The 19,988-nt window shown below is 46.0% G+C and overlaps 1 protein-coding gene across 3 annotated transcripts in view; it reads left to right on the plus strand.

The window, feature by feature from the left end:
* The window catches only part of NEURL1 (neuralized E3 ubiquitin protein ligase 1), a 374,377-nt gene that overhangs the window by 347,516 nt on the left and 6,873 nt on the right, over positions 1–19,988 (plus strand). For all 3 annotated transcript variants that reach the window (XM_033943883.1, XM_033943885.1, XM_033943884.1), the window contains one exon: positions 13,178–13,324. In XM_033943883.1, coding sequence (XP_033799774.1) covers positions 13,178–13,324 — 147 coding nt within the window. The remainder of the gene's footprint in view (positions 1–13,177; positions 13,325–19,988) is intronic.

Genomic DNA, 19,988 nt, shown 5'->3' on the forward strand with positions numbered 1-19,988 from the left:
CTGGAATGCGCTTCCGGAGGGCGTGATAGGACAGGGTATGGTATTGGAGTTCAAGAAGGGTTTGGACAATTTTCTGAAGGAAAAGGGAATAGAAGGGTATAGATAGAGGGTTACCAAACAGGTCTTGGACCTGGGAGGGCCCCCGCGTGAGCGGACTGCTGGGCATGATGGACCTCTGGTCTGACCCAGCAGAGGCACTTCTTATGTTCTTCTTATGTTCTTATGAGTAACGTGGTTTGTGAGTATTTTGCAAGACGAGCAAAACATTTTCTTAAATTTTAACTCGATAGACGAACGTTGTCTTGCAGTACAAGCACATATATGTGTGTCATGTCAAATTCGCATCACTGATCGCAGCGGAACGTAATACATGCGCCCGGAGTTCAAGCACGCACAACATACGCACATTTCACGCTGAGCGCAGCTGAACATAATAAAAGTATCGGGCACAATTCACCCGCAGGGTAGTGACTGTTCGAAATGAGTGCGATCTTGCAATACAAGTACGTACAGTACTGTATTTTCTATTAAAGTTTTTTGGGATTTGGAATGAATCGTCCGAGTTTCCATGATTTCCTATGGGGAAATTCGCTTTGATATACGAGTGCTTTGGATTACAAGCATGCTTCTGGAACAAATTATACTCGCAAACCATGTATATCTATAGCAAAAGATTGAAAGTCAATGGACTGAAATAAAGCGCATACATAAGGAAACCAGATAGCCAGACAGGGTCTGGATATCGTTGCTATCTTGATCATTTTATTTTGACTTTTCTGTGCTCCCGACTCAGCCTCATTTTATATGAATGGTACGACACCAGTCTGTTACATATTTAGCCCCATATATAATAATAATAATAATAATAATTTTATTTCTTGTTTACCGCTATACCGTGAGGTTCAAAACGGTTTACAGTATAGATACCATAAATATGCAATAAAAATTAAAATAAATGAAAAAAGGTACTTAGAAATTCCCTAACTGTCCCGAAGGCTCACAATCTAGCTAAAGCACCCAAGAAAAATAATTATTAGATAAAGCAGATAGAATAGATAAAGACATAGATACAATATATCAGAGATTGAAAATCTACAGTTAGGGGATTTATGTGATTGCTGACATATAAATCTTTTTATGTTCAAATCTGTTTTATTAAAAAACAAAATAGAGAATGCAAACAGCAGAGTCGAGATGAATCAAGAAACAGTCAACAAGGCATAACAGGTCTAGTAGAATGCAACCCTTCCATAGCCCCCAAAACCACCCCATCAAAACAAAGCACCCCTCCCCCCATGAGAGCAGTAATGGTGGCTACCTGTAGGTGTCATAAACGCCAGAGGCCCGTATTCTTGTGGCCCCAGGTCGTCCAAAAGATTTGTCTAAAAAAAAAAAAAGAAAGATGAGATAAAAAAATAAAAAGAAGAAAAGCTGTGTCTGGTCCGGAACTAGAGCTCAATAACCTACAGACCGCCTATGAGATTGTGTTCAAAATGAGGCTACGCCCTCTCGGGGACAAAGAAGTTAGATAAAGCTCCCCAAATGAGTAAAAAATCTTTTTAAAGACTGAATCAAGCAAGTATTTATACATGGTGCACTCTATAGGTATCTACCATGGTACCCTATATAAAATTACCCTTTAATTTGAGATTCAGTTGTGCTGCTGTTAGCACTCGCGCAGGCTTCCAGTTAATGGGGCAGTTTCTTGTTTCACATATGCTAATTCCTGCCTTTCAGTTAACGAACCGTAATTTGCAACATGAGATTGGGCACACCCTCTTCAATTACCACTGAAGCTTTGCAGGTAGTGTGCCTTAATTTTTACTGCATGTTTCTATAACGCTGCTATTATAAAGAATCTATGTAGCTACTTGGGAATCTAGCTAGGTGCTTGGGACCTGGGTTGGCCACTCTTGGAAACAGAATACTGGGCTTGATGGACCTTCTGTCTGTCCCAGTATGGCAGCTCTTATGTTCTTATGTGAGCCAAGTATAGGATAATGAAGCCATTGTGACATCACTGATGATGTTGGCTCTTAGGCATTGGTGGAAGGAGGCATTACGACATCACAATCTCAGCTCTGGAATGTTGCTATTCTTTGGGTTTCTGCCTGGTACTTAGGACCTGGGTAGGCCACTGCTGGAAACAGGATACTGGGCTTGATGGATCTTCGGTCTGTCCCAGTATAGCAGCTCTTATGTTCTTAACAAAACTGCTCAAATGAATGCGCTGGTGCCTAGAGGTACGCACAACTTATTCACATCAAAGGCACTGTTACTTGACAGATACCTTTGTGCATTAGGAGCTATTCTGTAAGGTAGACCTAAATGCCATAGCACTAACTGCAAGGGGGCAAGCAAGTTGGCAGAGCATGAACACCATTTGCAGATCTCGCAACAAATGTCAGGTACTGGATTTACACCTGCTGAGATCTGGTGCAAAGCCAACGCCTAAAGGAAAAGAGCAATCAATATAATGAGGCAGCAAGATATCAGTGAAGTGATTTCTGGCAATACAGGTCTGAGCAATGGGTTTACACTAGTGCTGCCCGATTCACGATTCAAATCGATTCACTAATTCACTTCGGGTGAATCGATTCGAATCGATTTACCCAACCAAAAAATCGGCCTCCCGATTCATTGACTGACCCTCACCCCTAAAGCAGGAGCGGCAGCACTGCCTCTTGCTAGCCTGCTGCTCCTGCTTTAGGGGGCAAATGGGGAGGGTCAGTCAGGAAGTGGCTTACCCGCTAGTGTCTGGCTTCCCACAGCAATTTACCGAAATTCAGCAACCTGCCCTGCAGAAGAAGATCGCTGGCTCTAGCGATCTTTATAAGCTGCCATAGGTTGTCCGAGTTGTCTTCTCTCTATTGCGGTCCCGCCCCTTCTCTCATGTCAGAGAAGGGGCGGGACCGCAGTAGAGAGAAGACAACTCGGACATCCTATGGCAGCTTACAAAGTTTGCTAGAGCCAGCGATCTTCTTCTGCAGGGCAGGCTGCTGAATTTAGAAAAATTAAACACGCAGGCCTTCCGGGGAGAGGGGGGTTGTAGTCCTTCATGGGGGGGTGCAGGCCTTCCGGGGGGGGTGGGGGGTAGTCCTTCGTGGGCGGGTGTAGTCCTTCGTGGGGGGTGCAGGCTTTCCAGGGGGGTACAGGCCTTCAGAAGGGACAGGCAGGCCTTCAGGGGATGTGCAGGCCTTCCGGGGGGGGGGGGGGTACATGCCTTCTGGGGGGATGCAGCCTTCCAAGGGGGGGTACAGGCTGGTCTTCAAGGGTGGGGTGTAGGCCTTCAGGGGGGACATGCAGGCCTTCAGGGGTGGAGTGTAGGCCTTCAGGGGGGTGCAGACGTTCAGGGGAAGGGGCCCTGGTGTAGAAGTACACGGAGGGATGGAGGGAGTGAAGGCAGGTTCAAAGAGACGTGCATATGCCGGACTTTGGGGGGGGGAAGAAATAATGGGTTTAAAACAAAGGAGAGGGAGAGAGATGTTGGACAATGGGATTTAGGGATGAAAGGAACAGAAAGGGAGAGATGGTGGACCATGGGGTGGTGGGGAAGGAGGAAGCGATGCTGGATGAAAGGGTAGTTGAGAGAAGGTGGATCTGTGGATGGAGACGAAAAAAAGGAAAGATGCCAGACCTCTGGGAGAGGGAAGGGAAACGGAAGGGGAGGACAGAGATGGAAGATTGATGGTTAGCACGGAGAAAGAAGGAGACCCTGGAAAGCAAGTTATCAGAAGACAACCAAAGCCTGGGACCAACAAGATTTGAATAATGACCAGACAACAAAAGGTAGAAAAACGAATTATATTTTCTGTTTTGTGATTACAATATTTCAGATTTGAAAAGTGTATCCTACCAGAGCTGGTGTTAGACCGCGAACGTGAGTTAGGATTTAACAGAGAGAGGAAAAGTCTTTTTTGTTTGTTTATTTTGTTTACACCACAGTGCCAGTGTGGTTAGGAGAGGGCAAACGGGGTGAAGAGGCTATAAAAGGGGTGAAGAGGCTATAAAATAAACCCACCAGGATGTTTTAAAAAAACACCCAATTGGGCAGGAAAATCGAATCGAATCGAAAAATTGATTCAATAGGCTGAATCAAACCGAAATTTTTTTCCTGAATCGGGCAGCACTAGTTTACACCCTGAAGCAGCCAAAGAAACTTAGGGCTAGATTCACTAAGCAAACTGTTTGCGACCCAATTTCCCTCCTATTCACTAACCTCTGTCCTGATCATTCACAGTTCCGATCCGATACTCCCATGCAAAATAGCCAAGCGACTGATTCACTGACAATTGCTTGGCTATTTTGAATCAGGTTTTACGATTGTCAAACCTGACTGCTGTGTTGCCGACAGGTCTGCCGGTTTTTTGACAGATCTGCCTGTCTTTTTTATTATTTTTTTCCCCATGGCACAGATATTTTGCGTGTGTTACGCAAAATATCTGCCCCATTAAAAAAAAATTAATAAAAGACAGGCAGAGACCTGTCAAAAAAAAAAACCAACCCCATCCCAACAAACGCACCCCTCGCCCAACGCACCCCTCGCCCGGGACCCACAAATGGCAGGAGGGATGCCCAGTCCATCCTGATACTGTCTCCTCCCCCCCCGCACGCCCGTGGCCAGCCGAACACCCCAGCCTGCCTGCTGAACACCCCTCCCCCTCCAGCCACTGTCTTCCTGTCCCGGCCCACCCTACCACCGGTACCTTTACATATAGTAGGAGGGATGCCCGGTCCCTCCTGCCATCCGGACGCCCACCTCCATCATCGTTGCCTCCCCCAGCCTGGCCCACACACCTCCAGTACCTTTTCATTGGGAGTAGGCTCCCCTTCTGCTCCGCCGGCCAGCTCCTGAGCAGCAGTGACGGCCTTAGGCCCCACCACAGTGAATCATCTGGTGCACAGGGAGGGGCCTAAGGTCCTGATTGGCTCAGATGCCTCGGGCTCCTCCTTGGGAAGGGCCTGAGGTGCCTGAGCCAATCAGGGACTTAGCGCAGAGCCTAAGGAAGTCCCTGATTGGTTAAAACTATGGCCAATCAGGGACTTCCTTAGACTCTCCCTAAGAAGGTCCCTGATTGGCTCAGGCCCCTCCCAAGGGAGGAGCCCAAGGTGCCTGAGCTAATCAGGGCCTTAGGTCCCTTCCCGTGCATCAGATGATTCACCGGGGAGGGGCCTAAGGCCATCAATGCCGCGCAGGAGCTGGCCGGAGGAGCAGAAGGGGAGCCTGCTCCCAATGAAAAGGTACCGGGGGAGGGTTGTGGTCCAGGCCTGAGGGCAACAGCGGTACGGGTGGACGTCCCGACGGTAGGAGGGAGTGGGCATCTCTCCTGCCGTATATAAAGGTACCGGGGTGGGCCGGGAAGATGGTGGTGGCTGGGGGGAGGGGTGTTCAGAGGATGGGCGGGGGTGTTCAGCCAGTCAAGGGCGTGCAGGGGAGGAGGGGGCCGACAGCAGGAGGGACTGGGCATCCCTCCTACTATATGTAAAGGGGGCATCCCTCCTACTATATGTAAAGGTACCGATGGTAGGGTGGGCTGGGACAGGAAGACAGTGGCTGTGAGGGGATGCTGAAGCAGAAGCCCTGGCAGCAGTGACAGGGGGCTGCTTCTCCTGTCACTACAGTCAGAGTCTGCCCTGACTCAACCGCTTTTGAGTCGGAGTTTGCATGCAAATGATTTGCTCTTCCGTGCAAATCATTTCCATGCAAACTTGATAGTGAATCAATTGCTGTTTTAAAATCGGCCAGGAATCGGCCAACAGAGATTGACTCACTATCCTTTAGTGAATCTAGCCCATAGAAACATGATGGCAGATAAAGGCCAAATGGCTCATCCACTCTGCCCATCCACAGTAACCATTATCTCTTTCTCTTTCCGAAAGATCGCACGTGCCTATCCCAGGCCCTCTTGAATTCAGACACAGTCTCTGTTTCCACCACCTCTTCCGGGAGACTGTTCCACTCATCTATCACCCTTTCCGTAAAAAAGTATTTCCACAGATTACTCCGGAGCCTATAACCTCTTAACTTCATCCTGTCCCTCTCATTGCAGACTTTCCTTTGAAATGAGAGACTCGACTCATGTGCATTTACATTACGTAGGTATTTAAACGTCTCTATCATATCTCCGCTCTTCCACCTTTCCTCCAAAGTATACAGATTGAGATCTTTAAGTTTGTCCCCATACACCTTATGATGAAGACCACACACCATTTTAGTAGCCTTCCTCTGGACCGACTCCATCCTTTTTATATCTTTTTGAAGGTGCAGCCTCGAGATTTGTACACAATATTCTAAATGAAGTCTCCCCAAAGTCTTATACAGAGGCATCAATACCTCCTTTTTCCTACTGGCCATACCTCTCCCTATGCAACCTAGCTTTCGCCGTCACCTTTTCAACCTGTTTGGCCACCTTAAGGTCATCACATACAATCACACCCAAGTCCCGCTCTTCCGTCATGCACATAAGTTCTTCACCCCCATGAATGTGAAACGCTGGCCATCGTCAGTGTGACAGACCCTTCCTAGCCTGTTATTTGTTAATCTGGGATTTCAGTGGTTTATTTGAATTGCACAGAGCACCAATTTAATTTGCATATGAGGAGGTTTTTAATGCCTTTGAGGACTTGTAAATGTACTGGGGGGATTCCCCGACACACACACCCCTCACAGCGCTAACGGAAAGGCTTCAAAGTGACGGAAGCGGCGGCGCACATATATCCTGCACTCAAATGTCAGTGCGGGATTGTCAGTGCGCCAAAGTCTGTTACCTCAAAGGTACAATACATGATGACTAAAGTCTCTGGAAGCTGATGCAGTCTTTTGCGAGTCTGTTGCTGGCAGGCCTTTAAGTCAAAGTTCATGCAATCTTACTCCAGAGTTGCAGAAACGCTGGCCTAGCTCCAAGCAGGCATCAAGTACAGCTTTCTTACAATGCACAAGTTAAAGCTTGGCTTACCTTAGCCAGGTTCTGGGACCTTATACATCAAATGTGAAAGCAGACACTGGTCTGAGCTAGAGAATGACATGGGGACAAATTTTTCCCCGTCCCCGTGGGAACTCATTTTCCCATCTCGGTGAGGTCTTTTCCTGTCCTTGCCCCATTCCTGCAAGCTCTGTCCTCATCTGCACAAGCCTCAAACACTTTAAAATCATAAGTAACAACATTCTAGAGCTCAGATTGTGATGTCATAATGCCTCAATCCACCAATGCCTTAGCTCTGTCTTCATCTGCACAAGCCTCAAACACTTTAAAATCATAAGTAGCAACATTCTAGAGCTCAGACTGTGATGTCATAATGCCTCATTCCACCAATGCCTAAGCTCCGTCCTCATCTGCACAAGCCTCAAACACTTTAAAATCATAGGTAGCAACATTCTAGAGCTCAGACTGTGATGTCATATTGCCTCATTCCGCCAATGCCTAAGCTCTGTCCTCATCTGCACAAGCCTCAAACACTTTAGAATCATAAGTGTTCGAGGCTTGTGCAGTAGCGGAGACTTAGAGGAAACATGATAGAAACCTTCAAGATCCTGAAGGGTATAGAAAAGGTAGACAGGGACAGATTTTTCAGATTATGGGGAACCACAAGTACAAGGGGGCACTCGGAGAAATTAAAAGGGGACAGGTTTAGAACAAATGCCAGAAAGTTCTTTTTCACCCAGAGGGTGGTGGATACATGGAACGCGCTTCCGGAGGCTGTGATAGGCCGGAGCACGTTACAAGGCTTCAAAGAAGGTTTGGATAGGTTCCTAGAGGATAAAGGAATTGAGGGGTACAGATAGGAGTAGCGGTAGGTTATAGGGATAGTCTGGGACCACTGCTCAGGCAATGGGCCTGATGGGCCGCCGCTGGAGTGGACCGCTGGGCGAGATGGACCTCTGGTCTGCCTCAGCGGAGGCAACTTCTTATGTTCTTAGAGCTCAGATTGTGATGTCATAATGCCTCATTCAACCAATGCCTAAGCTCCGTCCTCAGCTGCACAAGCCTCAAACACTTTAAAATCATAAATGTTCAAGACTTATGCAATTAAGGCAGAGCTTACAAGAATGGGGCAGGGACGGCGACAAAACACCCGGGGACGGGACGGGGAAAACTTTGTCCCTGTCTCATTCTCTAGTCTGAGCTATGGTTTTTTATGTGTGCTTGGCCTTACCCTCCTTGCTCTGTAACTGCTGAGTCACCATTTCCCTGTTTTAGGCCCTGCCATTAACTGTGAGAGTGTCCATTAAGGGGGAGAGTGTCCTATAGAATCCCTGACAATGTGATAAAGATGAGCCAATTAATGATTTTCAGAAAGCTTTTGACAAAGGCCACTGAGCAAAATCAAAAGACATGGGACAGGAGGCAATACTTTGTGGTAGATTGAGAAGTGGTTAAAAGATAGAAAACAGAATAGAGTTAAATGGCTAATTTTCTTAATGGAGGAAGGTCAACAGCAGAGTGTCATAAGGAGCAGTGCTACGATTTATCATGTTTATAAATGGTCTGTAAATGGGAACGAGCAACGCAATCAAATTTCGAGATGACACAAAATTAATCAAAGTTGATAAATCATACGAGACCTGCCATAAATTGCAGGAAGACATTGGGAGGCTAGAAGACTGCGCATCCGAATGGTATATGAAATTTAATGTGGACAAGTGCAACGTGATACATTTCGGAAAGAGTAACCCAAATTATAACTGTATAATGCTCGATCTCACATTAGAAGTCACCACCAAGGAAGAGGATTTAGATGCCATCGCGGACAATGCATTGAAATCTACTCAGTGTGCAGCAGTGGCCAAAAAAGTAAACGGGAGGGGGCAGTCTGCCCCGGGAGCCAACTCAGTGGGGGCCCTGGCACCTGTCCTCCTCTCCGCCCCATGCTCTTTCCTGACCCCACCCCCGCGCATGTGTGCCTCTTCCCTTCCCTCATTCCTCTTTAATTTTCCTGCCGCGAACTACACAAACTTGCTGCCACGTTGGCTCTGTCTGACGTCACTTCCGGGTCCAGGGCCTAGGAAGTCACGTCAGAGGGAGCGTCAACATGATGTGGGCAGGAAGTTCGTGACGCTGCTCGCAATGGGAAAATTTGAGGTACGGGGGAAGGGTTCGCGCATGGAAGGAGCGGGGGAGGTGGAGAAGAGGATGGGGGAGGGGTTCAACTCACCCTCGATTTGCCAATGAACTGAAGGTTAAGAATTATTGGGAAAGGAATATATAGTAGAATATAACAAAGATTATCATAATATCTCTATATTGTTCCAAGGTGAGTTGCACTGGACGTATTGTTTGCAATTCTGGTCACCACATCACGAAAACGGATCTGGTGGGGTTTGACACCACCAAAGACATTGGGCTCCTTTTACTAAGCTGCGATAGCAGTTTTAGCACGCGCAGAATTGCCGCGCATGCTAGACGCTAACGCCAGCATTGTACTAGCATTAGCCGCGTAGTGGGTTAAAATTTGCATGCGCTAAAAACACTATTGCAGCTTCGTAAAAGGAGCCCTTTGTGTCAGACCCCCTACTCCTTTGTTGTTTTTGTCGATTTTATGTGGGGAAAATTTTTTTTTTTTAACCCTGCTGCTTTTCTTACCTTGCTGGTTTTGTAGCTCGGATGTGGAAAAGGTACAGAGCAGGGCAGCCAAAATGATTAAGGGAATGGAATGACTCCCATATGAGAGAAGGCTAAAAAGGTTAGGGCTCTTCAGCTTGGAAGAGATAGCTGAGATCTGGTGGAAAGCTACATTTTATCCCTGGAATTAAGTAGCATGGAATCTTGTTATTCTTTTGGTACTGTGCCAGGCACTTATGACCTGGACTGGCAATTGTTGGAAAAAGTACATTGGGTTACCCCAGTGGTCTCAAACTCAAACCCTTTGCAGGGCCACCTTTTGGATTTGTAGGTACTTGGAGGGCCTCAGAAAAAAATTCATAGTAACGTAGTAGATGACGGCAGATAAAGACCCGAATGGTCCATCCAGTCTGCCCAACCTAATTCAATTTAAATTTTATTTTTCTTCTTCTTAGCTATTTCTGAGCAAGAATCCAAAGCTCTGCCCGGTACTGTTCTTAGGTTCCAACTATTGAAGTCTCCGTCAAAGCTCACTCCAGCCCATGTACACCATCCCAGCCATTGATGCCCTCCCCAGCCCATCCTCCATCAAACGGCCATATAACATAAGAATATAAGTAGTCGCCTCCGCCGGGGCAGACCAGAGGTCCATCCTGCCCAGCGGTCCGCTCACGCGGCGGCCCATCAGGCATATTGCCTGAGCAGCAGTCCCTGACTAATTTTATACCTACCTCTACACTTATCTCTAAACCTTCCACTGCTCTTATCTGTACCCCTCAATCCCTTTGTCCTCCAGGAACCTATCCAGGTCTTCCTTGAAACCCTGTACTGTGCTATTTCCTATCACGGCTTCCGGAAGGGTGTTCCATGTGTCCACCACCCTCTGTGTGAAAAAAAATTTCCTTGCGTTTGTTCTAAACCTGTCCCCCTTCAATTTCATCGAGTGTCCCCTTGTTCTTGTGGTTTCTTTCAAATTGAAAAATCTGTCCTTGTCAACCTTTTCGATGCCCCTCAGGATCTTGAAGGTCTCTATCATATCTCCTCTGAGTCTCCGCTTCTCCAGGGAGAACAGCCCCAGCCTTTTCAGTCTGTCAGTGTATGTAAGGTTTTCCATACCCTTAATCAGTTTAGTTGCTCTTCTCTGGACTCCCTCAATATACAGACACAGACTGTGCAAGTCTGCCCAGTACTGGCCTTAGTTCTTCAATATTTACTATTATTTTCTAATCGTAGATCCTCTGTGTTCATCCCATGCTTTTTTAAAATTCCGTCACCGTTTCCCTCTCCGCCACCTCTCTCGGGAGCGCATTCCAGGCATCCACCACCCTCTCCATAAAGAAGAATTTCCTTACATTGCTCTTGAGTCTCCCACCCCTCAGCCTCAAATTATGCTCTCTGATTTTACCATTTTCCTTTCTCTTGAAAAGATTTTGTTCTATGTTAATACCTTTCAAGTACTTAAACGTCTGAATAATTAATATCTTATTAAAGAAATGACAATTTTGCATGAGGTAAAACTCTTTATAGTTTATAAATCTTTCCTTTTGGTTAAGGCATATAATATATTGTAATTGATAGCTAAAGAGACATATCATCAAGAAACTGTTTTATTTTACTTTTGTGATTATGATAAACATACCGAGGGCCTCAAAATAGCACCTGGCGGGCTGCATGTGGCCCCTGGGTCGTGAGTTTGAGACCACTGGGTTAGATGAACTCTTGGTCTGACCGAGTATGGAAACCCTTATGTTTTTATGCCCTTGTTTAGTTTATTGAAACATAAGAATTGCCGCTGCTGGGTCAGACCAGAGGTCCATCGTGCCCAGCAGTCTGCTCCCGTGGCAGTCTTTAGGTCAAAGACCAGTTCCCTAACTGAGTCTAGCCTCACCTGCGTACAATCTGGTTCAGCAGGAACTTGTCTAACTTTGTCTTGAATCCCTGGAGGGTGTTTCCCCTATGACAGAAGAGCGTCCAGAAGAGCGTTCCAGTTTTCCACCACTCTCTGGGTGAAGAAAAACTTCCTTAAGTTTGTATTGAATCTATCCCCTTTTAACTTTAGAGAGTGCCTTCTCATTCTCTCTACCTTGGAGAGGGTGAACAACCTGTCTTTATCTACTAAGTCTATTCCCTTCATTATCTTAAATGTTTCAAGTTTCAAGTTTTATTTAAATTTGATGGTTCGCTTAATATTTCTAAGCGAATTACATAAAATGTACAATTGGGGTCAAACATTAAAAATATTAATATAGTTTCTACAATAAATATCACAGGTCAATTTCAGACTGACAATACTGACAATTACTACAAAACTGGAGTGAATTGGAGAGAACGTGAGGGAAAAAGTTACAAAATTTTGATTCCTAGTGCGGAGAAAAAGAAGGTTGAAGGGGGGAGGGTAAAAACATTAGGGTTAGGGTTTAAGAAAGTGAAATTAAAATTTACATGGAAGGGTGAGAATTTAGAGGTTAAAAGCAGCTTTAAAGAGGAATGTTTTTAAATTATTTCGATCATGTCCCCTCTCAGTCTCCTCTTTTCAAGGGAGAAGAAGCCCAGTTTCTCCAATCTCTCACTGTATAGCAACTCCTTCAGCCCCTTAACTATTTTAGTTGCTCTTCTCTGGACTCTTTCGAGTAGTACTGTATCCTTCTTCATGTATGGCTTCATGTAAAGCTTCTATACCTCTGCTAATGACTGGGGGAATCAATTCAGAGCGCTTTATATGATCTTTGTAATGGTGTTACAATACATGAGCTTCTGTAAAGGTGTTACAATACAGAGTTTGCGGTTCCTGGGATAGTTTCAATACAGATACAGTACTTCCCCTGAAATTTGCGGGAGTTCCATTCCACAAACACCCATGAATTTTGAAAAACTGCGAAAGCGGTTTAGGAGCGGATCAGAGGCAGGAGAGGGCAGCTGGAGCGCCGGCAGGTGCTGAAAATCGGGTGCGAGTATTTTCCAACCGCCTCTTCTGGGAACTAAAGTCAGGCTACACCAATCAGGAGCAGCTTTGACACGCTATCTGGCATGTCAAAGCAGCTCCTGATTGGTGTAGCCTGACTTTAGTACCAGGAAGAGGCTGTCAGAAAATACCGCAAAAGATTGAGTCCTCAATTCGTGAGCTGCAAATTCGCGGGGTATACTGTATTATTAAACCATAATCAATACAATATTAAATCTTAATCAATATTTGTGCTTTTGTAAAGGTGTTACAATACAGAGTTAACATTTTCTGAGTTGGTTTTCAATGCAGCCCTCTTAAACCACAATCAGTCCTCTTTCTTATTTCTATCTATAATATATAATCAATCTACCTATTTCTGATTTGAAGAAGGGTTACCTTCGAAAGCTCATCACAAAATGCATTGAGTTAGTCCAATGAAAAAGGTATTACCTTACTTCCTTTGGTTTTGTTTTATTTCTTTATATTACCTAAGAGAAAGGAAGTAATAGTAGCTAGATGGGCCATGTGGCCTTTATCTGCCATCATGTTTCTAAGTTACTATGAATGGGCAGACTGGAAAGACCAGATGGTCTTATCTGCCTTGATTTGTTTTGTTTAATTTTGTTTGATTTTGTTTTGTTTAATTTTCTCTGTTTCTGTGTTGTTTTTCCAGGTTCCACCATATTGGCTGATCCTCGAGGTCCTTCTCTACCCTGCTCCCCAAACTCTGCTCCCAATTCCCCTACAGCACTTTGTCTTGAGGGTTCCGATCTGATACTGAATGCATGTGGTTCTGGACCACTCTGTAACTCTATCAGCGGTAATGTATCATTTTACTTAGCTGTTTTCTGCGTAATCATGTCTCCAATTGACTCTCTTGTAGACCGTGCATATGTTCTAAAGCAGGGGTGCCCAACGCGTCGATCGCGATCGACCAGTAGCTCAGGAAGGCAACTCGAGTCGATCGCACTCGTGTTGCCGTCCTGATCTACGGGCCGATCAGCCTTCCTCTTCAGTGTTCTCCCTAGGGCCTTTTAGCTGGGCGGTCCGCCCAGCTGTCATCTGCCGCTGCTGAACATTAAAAAAAAACCCAAAAAAACCGGCTTGGAGATTTCAGCCCCTAGCGAACTTATGCTCCGGGCTCTAACATGTGCGTGCAGGCTTCTCTTCTCTTCCCTCCGAAACCGGAAGTTATGCCCGGGGAGGGGGAGCGGGGGAGAAGGGAAGCCTGCACGCACATGTTGAGAGCCCTGAAGCAAGCGTTCGCTACGGGCTAAGGCGGGAGACAGGTTAGTGAAGCATTTCCTCTTCTTGCTGCCGGGTCCTGCCTACTTTCTGTTTCCGCGAAGGCAGGACCGGCAGCATTTCCCCCAACAGTTCCTCGCGATGCTGGTCGGCCGAAGCAGGGAGAGGTTGGGGCGGCGTCGGCTTTTGGGCGTGTTATTGGCGTCGGCTTTCGGGCCTGTTATTGGTGGCGGTTTGGGTCCTGATCCCCGATGGCAGTTTGGGTCCCCGATGGCAGTGGCAGTGTCTTGGGGGAGGGCAGGGAGAAAGAAAGAAAAAGGGCAGGCAGGGAGACAGAAGGAAAGAAGAGAAACAGAAAAAAAGGAAAGGGAGGCAGAGAGAAAGAAAGGGCAGGGAGAGAGGAAGGAAAAGTTGGGGGAGGGAATGAGGTGTGGAGGAGAGGAAGCATACAGGCTGAAAGAAGGGAAGAAAGACTGGATGCACAGTCAGAAGAAGAAAGTGCAACCAGAGACTCATGAAATCACCAGACAAGGTAGGAAAAATGATTTTATTTTAGTGTCTCAATTTATATCTGCTGTCTATATTTTACACTAAGGTCCCCTTTTACTAAACCGCAATAGAGTTTTTTAGCGCAGGGAGCCTATGAGTGTCGAGAGCAGCGCTGGGCATTCAGCGCAGCTCCCTGCGCTCTAAAAACTGCTATCGTGGTTTAGTAAAAAGGGAGGGGGGTATATTTGTCTATTTTTGTATGGTTGTTACTGAGGTGATAGTGCATAGAGTCATCTGCTTTGACCTCTTTGAAAAACCCTGGAATAGGAATGATAATTAACATTTTCTATGCGTACAGTGAGCGTTGTGTTTTTTTAAAATTTTATTGTTGGTAGATCATTTTGACTTGGTCATTTTAAAAGTAGCTCGCAAGCCCAAAAAGTGTGGGCACCCCTGTTCTAAAGTATTGGTCATGTACCTGCTGTGAAGTAGGTCAGCCAAAAGCATGAGATTTGTAATGAAAATGCACCATTAAAAAATATATTTTGCCCCGATATATAGTAGGAAGCATTATGCCATGCAAAATACTATTTTAACTTCTACCCATTTTTCTTCAACTTTCCAAAGGTTTGTGAAGGGAGAAGTTAGGTGTTGGTTGGGGGGAAAGGAGTATGTGGGCTTTTGTTATTGAAATTCTTGTTTCATTGAGTCGTAAGGTGCTCCAGCCTTATCACAGAATATTGATCTATACATATTAACACTCTAAACAAAGGTCAGACTTGTCCACACACTCATTTTCTCAGTGGCCAGTTACGGATGCAAAAGCTGAACACTACAGAAACAAGACAGAAAGAAGATTGACTCATTTGAGCTTTGGTGCTGGAGAAGGATTTTAGGCATGCCAATGACCACCAGAAGAACTAACCGCGTAGATACTAAGTAGTCTATAAATGCTTTAAATAAATAAATTGATTCTGGAAGAGATCAGACTGGCTATGTCACTCGAAGCCCAAATGATGATGCTACAACTGTCTTATTTTGGTCACACCATCAGAAGAGAGAGATCACTGGGGAAGGACATCGTGTTTGGGAAGATCAAAGGAACCAGAAGAGGGCGACCTGCAATCAGATGGCTGGACACACTGAAAACAACCATGGGGATGACACTGGAGGACCTTTCCGGACTAGCTCAAAAAACGATTTCTTTTTAGATCCGCAATTCATCAAGTCGCTAGGACTCGAGCACGAGTCGATGGCATCTAACAGGCAGAAGAAAAAGTTTTTGTGAATTTTTTATGTCTTATCTGAAAATGTCATATGACAACTAAAAACATATACGAGGGTCATTTCATAAATAATGCACACTATTTTTTTATTTATTTATTTTTTTTACTTTACGTGTTTTATTTTTTCTCAAGTATTTCTTTACAATCCTTCAATATAGTCTCCCTGCTTTGCAATGTCCGGGAAGCTTCATTATTCCATCCAAGACACCATTTTAGTTCAGTTGTCGAATGGCTCAGGTACCGACGGGAGAAAGCTCTTCCAAAGATGCAAAACGATGCCCCCACATAGGTTGTTTCAACTTGGAAAAAGGTTAAAGTCTGGTGGTCTTATGTCTGGACTGTAGGGAGCATGAAGTAACACCTCCCAGCCGTATCCGTGTAGTTTTTCCAATGGCATTCCCTATGTGCGGGCGAGCGTTGTTGTGAAGAATGATTGGCTCAGCCAAGAGCCAACTGAGGTCGGGTTTTGTGCATTTTTCTGCACATTTTTTTTGCAAAAAATCACGATAATACACTGCTGTGACACTTCTTCCACATGGAACTTTGTCTGTGATGATGATGCCTTCATCATCATAAGCAAAAATCATCATTTGTTTGACTTTTGATTGAGCTCGTTGAAATCTTTTTGGTTGTGGGAAGATGGAGCTCTCCACTTGTCATTGAAAACCTGTGCGAATACGGCTGGGAGGTGTTACTTCATGCTCTCTACAGTCCAGACATGAGTCTACCAGACTTTGACCTTTTTTCCAAAGTTGAAACAACCTATGAACGGACATCGTTTTGCTGCTCTGGAAGAACTTTCTTCCACCGGTACCCGAGCACCTATCTTTTGCAGAATCACACCTAGGAAGATCGGCGCAAAGCACCCAATTATTTTGTTCAATTATGAACTTAAAGCTCAGAGGGAAGACAATTTGCTAATTTAATTTAGGCGCCTAACGTTAGGCGTGCCTTTTATAGAATTTTTCTCCCTAGGGCTCACATAGTTTTCCTCTGCTAACTGATTAGCATGCAGTGATGTAGCTGCACTAACGTTTTAATGCAGGAAAACTCTCTCTGCCCCTTACACACGTCACTTCAAAAAAAAAATATATATATATATTTTTTTTTTTTTAATTCAATTTTCTATGCTGTTCTCCCAGGGGAGCTCTGAACGGTTTACATGAATTTATTCAGGTACTCGAGCATTTTTCCCTGTCTGTCCCAGTGGGCTCACAATCTATGTAATGTACCTGGGGCAATGGGGAGATTAAGTGACTTGCCCAGGGTCACAAGGAGCAACATGGGTTTGAACCCACAACCTCAGGGTGCTGAGGCTGTAGCTTTAACAACTGCGCCACACTCTGCCCCCAACACACAATTAGTGCATGCGCATTTTGGAGTTACTGCAGGATCGTTGAATGCATCTTGCAGTATCTCTAAAGCTGCGTAGGGCATGTGTTAGCACCTAACGCAGCTTAATAAAAGCGCCTCCATTGTTTTTTTTTTTTGAGGGGGCAGAAAGTGGCCATGTCTGCACTAATCAGTTAATGCATGTACCGTATTTTTCACTCATAAGACGCACCTGACCATAAGACGCACCCTAGATTTAGAGGAGGAAAACAAGAAAAAAAAACATTCTGAACCAAATTCTGTACTAATATATACCAGGTTTTGCACCTAGCCTCTCTCACTCCCTGCCAGGATCTGCACCCTTTTCCCCCACCCCCTCCCCTCCCTGTTATCACTAGCTCTGGCAGGAATTTCAAATCTGACATATAGTAATTACGAAACAGAAAATAACATTTTTTCTACCTTTTGTTGTCTGGTCATTATTAAAATTATGTTGTGGTCCCAGACTCTGGTTGTCTTCTGATAACTCACTTGCCAGGGTCTCCTTCTTCCCTTCCCTCCCTCCATCCCGGCAGCTGAAGACGGGCACCTCCCCCAGTGGTCTGAGACAGGAGGCAGGAAAGGGCCAGAGGCCAAAGAGGGGCCCAACAGCCGAAAATAACCATCCAGAAAGAAGGCAGATCCTGATGTCAGCATCAATCCAATCATGACATTCAGGCAGGCCCCGCTGGCATCAATCAACTGCACAACCATTTCCATGCGCAGTGCAGCTCCGCCAATGTAAAGAGGAGCCGCATCGAAATCGAGCCCCATATGGATGTGTCGCAACCACCAACATCCATTCACATTCCCTCCCCCCGGGGCCTGAAGAAGTCGGCGGAGACTGAAGGGAAACCTTCTCCTCCCGCCTCAACTATGCCGCAGAACGCATCTGACTCGAGGTCCGTTCAAGAAAAGAAACAGCCTCAACAGTCAGGGAAGGTTGTCGCAGACCAAGCTTCAGCCTTGCGATCCTCCCCCACCTCTGCCCTGTACCAGATTCCCAGAAGACTTACCGGTACGTCCGCCTAAACAGCCTTTTCTGCTGCCTCTAAACAGCCCTGCCGCCATCGTAGCATGTTTCCTCTGCCACGGTCCCGCCCCTCCTCTGAAGTACGAGACCTCGGCAGAGGGAACGTGCTACAGTGGTGGCAGGGCTCCGATATTGACGTGGCTCCTTTTAACATTGGTGGTGCTGCGCTGCACCTAATGGAGGGAGGAAAGGAACGGCAGGCCCACAGGCCTTGATTTAAAGGTATTGAGGGGGTTGGTTATAGTCACAACATAAAACGCACCCTTATTTCCACCCACTTTTTGGAAAAAAAGTGCGTCTATGGAGCAAAAAATACAGTATATTACCAAACACTAACAGGATAGTGCATGGATAAAGCAGGAGCCTGTACTGCCTTCAAAACAGAGGTCGGTGTGCTGGCCATTAATATAAATTCTAGTGCAATAGGTATGTCATTCTGGACAGTAGGTTGTTCTCATTCTCGTGAACCATGCAGAAGGAATCCATTCCAAGTTTTCAATTCCTCTTCCTTCTCCAGACGGCTCTGCTGCCCCCTTCAGTTTTTCCTTCTGCACGCGAGCCAGAAGGTGTCTTTCTGAGCTGCTCTGTATATTTCATTGATATTTTTGTTATTTTTCACAGCTATCGGTACACCAGGGCTCCTCAGTGCAGGAGAAAGCTCTGCCTGCATGAAGAAGAAACAGATTTGGGTTTGCAGCCGTCAGGTTAATCCCTTGGGGACCTGTTTGACCAGCCTGCAGAAAATTTTGTGGAGCTCGGTGTCTTACCTCACCTACTGAATTGCAGGGGCTAGAATGCAGGCTGTTAGGCATCTGCAAGGGGCTCAGCGGAGCTGTTCAGGGTGCCGGCTGCAATTTCACTTCCCCCCACCCCCACCTTCGCATGCACAGTTGTGCGAGGGTTGAGGATCAGTCCACTACAGTCTGACTTGCAGCCCAAAGATCTTAGCATTTGGAAGACTGGCTGATTAAGGCAAGGATTCTTCTCCCAGATCCAGCTACTTCGTAGAACTGATTCAGGCTGCAGCACCTTCAGAGCACATGTTACAGTGAGTAAAGCTATTACACCCTATGTGCAAAATCAGGGTGGGGGAGTCTGGAGGGTCTGGAAAACCTATTTTTGAAGGTTTCTGCCACATTCTGTAGGGTTTCCACCTCTAAATTTACATGTATCCTCTCCAGAATGCACTACTGTCTCAGTGGTCCCTACAAACGGACTCCCTTCGAATGACTCTCTCATCGTCTCTGGAATCCTGCTGCAGTATGAGTTGGTGGCTCCGTCCACAGTTGTTATTACAGGGCATGCCCCTCAGAATAACTTTGTGGTGATTCTCACAACAGATGCCAGCCTCTTCGGCTGGGAAGGCCATTGCAAAGGATACCCAGTCCAGGGGCAGTGGTTGGCCTCTCAGAGAAAGTGGTCCATCAACAGACTGGAGTTTTGGGACACTCGAATGGCGTTACAGAAGCTGGAGAAGAATCTGGAAGGGCAGGCGGTGCAAGTCTTCTCGGACATTGCTACAGCAGTGGCATATGTCAATCACTGAGGAGGCAACAAGAAGTGTGCAGCTGAGCCTGGAAGCCTACTTATTGTTCCAGTGGATAGAGCTACACCTACAAGTGATCTCTATTGCGTATGTAGCAGGAGTGAACAATGTCCATGCCAATCTCCTCAGCACACAGACCTTAGACCCAGGAGAATGGACATTATCTGCAGCAGCATTTCAGTCCATCGATCGGCCAACTTTCGATCTGATGGCTACGGCGAGGAACAAAAAGGCAGACCGTTTCTTCAGTCAAAGACCTGAGCAAGGAAGCAAAAACCTGGACGCCCTGGTCCAGCCATAGCCAAAGAGTGAACTCTTTTGTGTGTGTTTCCTCCATGGCCCATAATAGGGCAGATTCTTTACAAAATAGCAAGCCACCCAGAGAGAGGCCCTCATAGCACTGGATTGGCCACACAGGCCTTGTGCGTTTTCAGAGATACAAGGGTTTCAGACTGCAGGTATAGCACAATCTTCTGTCTCAGGGCCCAGTGGTCATAGAAGATCTGAATTGCTT

Source organism: Geotrypetes seraphini, chromosome 4 (assembly GCF_902459505.1).
Source record: "Geotrypetes seraphini chromosome 4, aGeoSer1.1, whole genome shotgun sequence".
NCBI lineage: Eukaryota > Metazoa > Chordata > Amphibia > Gymnophiona > Dermophiidae > Geotrypetes > Geotrypetes seraphini.